The following is a 6,302-nucleotide window of genomic DNA, read 5'->3' as shown; positions in this document are numbered from 1 at the left end:
GGTTCTCGACCGGCTCATGCACTGATACGCACACACGCACACACATACACACACACACACACACACACACACACACACACACACACACACACACACACACACACACACACACCCGCTTTTCCACCGGCGGGGAACCGGCTCAGTTCAGAAACAGTTCTTAGTCCATGAACCAGAACCCCATCAAAATTTAAAAAATATATATTCTAAATCCTCCAGTTTTCTGAAATAAATATTAAATAGCAGACCTACAAGCTCATAGCGCGCCACCGAGTGGCGCGCTATGAGCTTGTAGATCTGAATTATAACGTAATGTTTAAAACACCAAAAGGGGTTCCCGCCCCAAAATGGGTTGATTATGAATTGAGTGGGAAAATCCATACCTCTATTAAATTGTTTATAGGATCAATAAGTACATTAATATATGATAACCCTACCACAGTAGTAGCTTTTTCATATTTACCTATATAGAGCCTAATTTGCCATTTGCAAGAAAATGTCAATCAACTGGGGATCGTTTTCATAGTGAGAAGTCTGAGAACTATCAGATATAGTCATCACTATGAAACTTCCCCGGGTCTGGCTCATGGACTCATGGACCAAAAAGAACCGCACCGGTTTCCAACCGTTGGAAAAGGGGTCACACACAGAGAGAGAGAGAGAGAGATAGAGAGTTAGAGAGAGAGATAGAGATATGTTGGACCTGGCAGATCACAGCCACAGCCCCCCCCCCCCCCCCCCCCCCCCATGCAGATATCAACGCATGACAGGTCCTGATATTAATAATGACACCATTACGACTCGAGTACAACGGTACATGCAGCAGTGAAACAAACAGACCAAAGAAAAATGCCCACTTTATTATTGTAAAAAAAAAAAGAAAGGGGGGTAACTGATGTCATGTCATGCAAGAACACCTTAAGTTTGTAGACAAACAGAGAACGTTTAACGGGGTTAAATATATAGCGGTACATTTTGTGTGGGCGAGGCGAGGGTGGCGGGGGGGGTGGGGTGGGGGGGTGGGGGGGGGGTGTCAGTACAAGGTTGTTGATTCAATAAAGATGCGTAACTGATGCAGGTTAGATTGAGCACCCCGTTTAGCTTGCTGATTGGCTGAAGATGGAGGTGGTGGCGTGAGGGGGGGGGGGGGGTTATGTTGTACCACTGGATGCGAGTGGATGACATCCATCCATTCGCTAGCACACGCACACAAGCACGCACACACACACGCACACACACACACACACACACACACACACCCACGCACCCAAGGGAGCCCAAAGCCAGCCTCATCTCTCATGCAGGGACTGACCTATAAGCATGCTCACTGCACACGTGAACACACACACACACACACACACATACACGTGTGTGCGCACACACGCACGCACGTCACCAGGACATCAACATACAACAGCAAACCCATGCAGACCTGGGTGTCGCCTTGGCTATAGAGAAATCACAAGGCAGGAAGACAACCTCCCCCTCCGTAAAAACACACATGCATTTCCTTCGAGACTGCCGTAAACATGCTTTAGTAAAATACATTAAAAAAGCAATGAAACAACATTATTATTATGATTTTTTTTTTTAACACAAGCTAGGGAGTTTCTCTGATGAGAAAGCGGCTACTTAAAGCAGAACATGCGCTGGGAGCCGTGTTGATTGACACGTAGACCAGAGATCCAGTAGAAGTCATTTTACACTTGGTTGCATGCTGAAAATAGCAGATCTACAAACTCGCAAATAGACGATCTAACAAGCTCGCGGCGACTTGTGAGCTTGTAGATCGGCTATTGTGTAAAACCAGCCATTACGACGGCATCAAGGCACCGCCAAAATACATTTTGGTCGACTAAATCAACTGTAGATTTAGTCGACAAAAACCTTATGACGTTCAAGTCGACTAAAACTACCAACACTAGCTCTGGTCCATAGCATTAATGCTTCGATTCTGCGAATTTCTTTCCTGCATTAAGGCTATGGGACTTTCCCTATTAAATCTCAAATCGAAATCAGACCAGCCTCTCCTCTTTAGTGGAAATCTCACGAACGTTTGACCTACTCACCAATACAAACACGGGATGTGTCAATAGAAAGCCTACTTTCCTTAGTGGAAGCACTCTGAGCCCCCCACCACACGTATAAACGGTACTTTTTGGCCAAAAACTGATATTTTTTCACCGGAGGAAAAATATCCTCTATGAGGCAGTTCTCTGGGCAATATCAGTAGAGGGCGCAGCGGAGTAACTCATTTTTTTTTTTTTTCCGGTGGAAACAAAATCCCTTTTTGGCCAAAAAGTACAGTTTATACGTGTGGTGGGGGGCTCAGAGTGCTTCCACTAAGGAAAGTAGTCTTTCTATTGACACAACCCGCCTTTGTTTTGGTGAGTAGCAAAAACGTTCTTTTTATTTACACTAAAGAGTAGAGGCTGGTCTGCATTCATGCGAGCGGCGGAAGTTGAAAGTAACATAGCTCTAAGGCACGCATTAGAGCTATGGATCAGAGCTAGACCAACACCAAAACATTCCGGGTGACTTAAAAATGTGACTAAAGCGAAATGAAAACCATTCAAGAGACTTTTATGAACTAAAAACTAAAAATGTAAACGTGCTGCCAACATGGACAGTGCGTTGGGTGTTGCTGTGTGACAGCATCGGCAAGCATGCTGCTGGTCACAACCAAGTACAGTATAGCTTCATATCTTATCTATGGAGGAGATTAAAATAAAATAAATGAATCAACCATGCACTCCCCTCCCCCCTTTTTCCCATCATGTTTGTCTGCATGCCCTCCAGAAACCATCGAAATGACACAAACATCGTTTTTTCAACTGGTTTTGGAACAAAAGAAACAAAGACAAAAGCTGTAATATCAGTATGGCTACAACATACAAGTAACAGCGCAAAGAACAAAACCAAGAAAATGATTAAAAACAAAAAGGTGATGATGAATAAGAGTATAACTGGATGCAATTTGTAATTTTTTTCTTTTTTAATGATACCCAGCATGCCTTGTGTTGTGTGATTGTGCATACCCAACCTCTCCCACCACAGAAATAAAGGAGGGGTCCAAAACGAAACAAGGCAAAAAAAAATTAAAAACCCAAACAAAATAATTTAAAAAAGTATATACCGCAAAAACAGACCAGGGAGGGGAATATATACCAGTGCGGGGGGGGGGGGTCTCATCAGAGCATGTCAGTGAGTGAAGGGAGGATGAGGAGCTTAGCTATAGCAAGAAGATTTCAGGCAGAATTACTTTGGTACACAAGACAGACAGACAGCAGAGCGCAAGACAGACAACAGAGAGAGAGAGAGAGAGAGAGAGAGAGAGGCAGAGAGAGAGAGAGAGAGAGAGAGAGGCAGAGGCAGAGATAGAGAGAGAGAGAGAGAGAGAGAGAGAGAGAGAAAATGAGAATGGAAAATTACCTCAATCTTACGACCTTCCACTAATGTACCGTGGAGCCTTTCCCGGGCTTTCTCCGCGTCGGCGCTGGTCTCGAATGTCACGAAGCCGAATCCCTGTGGTGGTGGTGGTGGTGGTGGTGGGTGTTGCAGCAGAGAGAGGACAGAGGTTGGATGGTGAGAGAGAGAGAGAGAGAGAGAGCAGGGCCCACACCCAGGCGCTGTATATACGCACATAATAATGCAGCAGCCAGCCAGCCAGCCAGAGCCAGCAGCCAGAGTTTTAACTATAGAACTAAGATGAGAGAACAAATTACTCCAGTTTTGGCTGGTTTCCGGTTGTTTTTAGGATTGATTTTAAAATAAACGTACTTGTGTATAAAGCTCTCAATGGTATCGCACCTTCCTACTGTATACCTACATGACTGCCTGCCTAAATATGTCCCAAACCGCCCCCCCACTAAGGTCTTCCACTGCTGGCCTGCTCGCTTTGCCTAAAGAAAATGGCAACTAAAAAATACGGGGAAGCAGCTTTTTGCTTCTACGGGCCGACGGCATGGAACAAACTCCCACTGTGCCTTCGACAGGCAGCCTCTGTACACATTTAGCACCGCTCAAGAGTCAAGACCCACTTATACACCCTTGCTTTTAATTGATCTTTTATTTTTTGTTATTCATGTCCTCACTGTATTGCATTACGGCTTGTTTTTTTTAATGTTTATGCCTTGCTTTTCTCTTCTTTTTTATCTCCATTGCTCTGTAAAGCACTTTGAGCTGCATGCAAAGTTTTATTATTATTATTATTATTATTAATCATTCACATATAAAAGACAGATGTATTCTCCGTGTCTCTGGGGGAGTGGGGGGGGGGTGTGGGAGGGCAGCTCGCAATTCGTTTCCAATGGGAGTTACATGTTTTTTTGACAAGACAAGCTTTGCTCCCTGCTTGATCAAACATTTTCACGATTTTACGAAAATAGCAGATCTACAAGCTCATAGCGTGGCACCAGAGTGCCGCGCTACGAGCTTGTAGGTCTGCTATTTTTCAATAGCTAAAGTATAACAATGCTTATACAACACCCTTTTGGGGGAGGACTCACCTTGGAGCCTCTCTCATTGAATATGATCTCCACGTCCAGGATTTTCCCAAATTGCTGAAAATGCAGACACAGGGGGAGGGAAGAGAGAGGACGTTAGGCGACAGTCGGTCACAGGTGATCCCACCCCAGCCATGTTGTTTATAACAAAGCACTTTAATTTTTAACCCATTTAGACCCAACGTCGAAATTTAAAAAATATCTTCAGTTTTCTGAAAAACCTTATGTTTCTGTATCAGTGCGTGGTGCTCAATATTTCATGTCAAGGACCCCAAAGATTATATGTATTATCTCCCCCCATCTGAAAATATGTTGTTCCAGGGACCTCCCAGAAGCAAATATTTCAGTTAAAAACGTTCGCTCTGAAAGAATATATATTCAAAGATTTGCGCCACATTTTCACAAATTAAAAAAAGCAAATCCAACCCTAACCCTAACCCATTTTGGACTGAAGACTATTCTAAAAGAAAAAAAGAAAAAAAAATACGTTTTGAACACTGCACAGAATGGGTTAAGACTAAATCAAAAAGATTCTGAAAAAGATTCTGAACACTGAATTCAAAGTGAATCTCACCCATAAGCTTATCAGACACAGGAGTTACAGCTACGGTGCACTAGGGGTCACTGCTATACAATAACTACAAAAAAGTTGCTTTCCATGCTAGTTTTTTTTCCACCCTTTTCTGTCCCATTGCCCCTCCTACCCCCCCTCTCTCTCTCTCTCCATTCTTTTTCCTCTGGGTCACTTTAACAGACACGTGTAGTTCACTGAGACGCTCCGAGTACAGCCACAAGAATGTCCATGAGCGACTGTGTTTTCCATTGTCACTCAGGTCTTTGTTCATTCCTATAGCGTTGATTTCGTCGGCTGAAACTAAGAAAAAATGTTCGTCGACAACCTTTTTCCACTGACGAAAACTAAATGGAAACTAGATGAAAAGTAAGCTACGATGACTAAAACTGAGAGTAAATACACTGACAATTGTGTCAACAAATAAAAACTAGACTAAAATGCTATAGGAAGGGACTAGTGGACAAGAGATCCAGTATAATAATACATGGAATATGGAAAAAAAAGATCTACAAGCTCACAACGCGTTGTGAGCTTGTAGAGTAAGTGTAAAAACAGTCATTACGACGGCATCAAGGCCCAACAAAATAAATTTTAGTCGACTAAAATCGCATGATATATAGTCGACTAAAACTAGACCAAAACTTAAAAACATTCCAGGTGACTGAAATGTGACAAAAAAAAACTAAATGGAAACTATTTAAGAGACTTATATGACAAAAAAACTAAAATAGAAATGTGCTACCAAACACAACATACCACTTTTCTATATATATACAGTCTGGAGCTCTGGTGTTATACAATGATTTATTGATCCTGCGGGGAGGGGGGTAGAAAAATTAGGCCAGCAGCAGCAACAGCAGCAGCAGCCGGGGGGGACGTTCCCAATAATAATAATAATAACGCTCCGAAGCCGCCAGGCCTTCTTACCCCGAACATCTGCCTGAGGTCTGGGTCCCTAACCCATTCTGAACGGGCACCCATTTTGGTGTTAGCATCATGTTATGCTTTAGCTATTGAAAAATAGCAGATCTACAAGCTCATAGCGCGCCACCGAGTGGCGCGCTACGAGCTTGTAGGTCTGCTATTTTTGAAAAATCGAAGAGTCGACTGACATTTTTAGAATCTGATCTCAGGTCAGAATGGGTTAACCCATTCTGACCTGAGATCAGATTCATACGAGGTTTTCCACTGGACCCACACTGGTCTGATCAACCCATTCTGACCTG

General features: G+C 43.3%; 1 protein-coding gene across 6 annotated transcripts in view; it reads right to left on the bottom strand.

Moving 5' to 3' along the window:
- The window catches only part of LOC308324619 (RNA binding protein fox-1 homolog 2-like), an 80,404-nt gene that overhangs the window by 26,915 nt on the left and 47,187 nt on the right, over positions 1–6,302 (bottom strand). For all 6 annotated transcript variants that reach the window (XR_013964941.1, XM_080776770.1, XM_080776772.1 and 3 more), the window contains 2 exons: positions 4,506–4,559; positions 3,430–3,522 (listed from right to left, as the gene is read on the bottom strand). Coding sequence is in view for 5 of the 6 variants with exons in the window: in XM_080776770.1 (XP_080632896.1) it covers positions 3,430–3,522; positions 4,506–4,559 (147 nt within the window). In the remaining variant the exon portion in view is untranslated. The remainder of the gene's footprint in view (positions 1–3,429; positions 3,523–4,505; positions 4,560–6,302) is intronic.

Source organism: Protomyctophum bolini, assembly GCF_963924005.1.
Source record: "Protomyctophum bolini genome assembly, chromosome: 11".
In the NCBI taxonomy this organism is placed as follows: domain Eukaryota; kingdom Metazoa; phylum Chordata; class Actinopteri; order Myctophiformes; family Myctophidae; genus Protomyctophum; species Protomyctophum bolini.
Note: the sequence above shows the minus strand (reverse complement) of the source record. Positions and strands in the feature narration are given on the sequence as shown.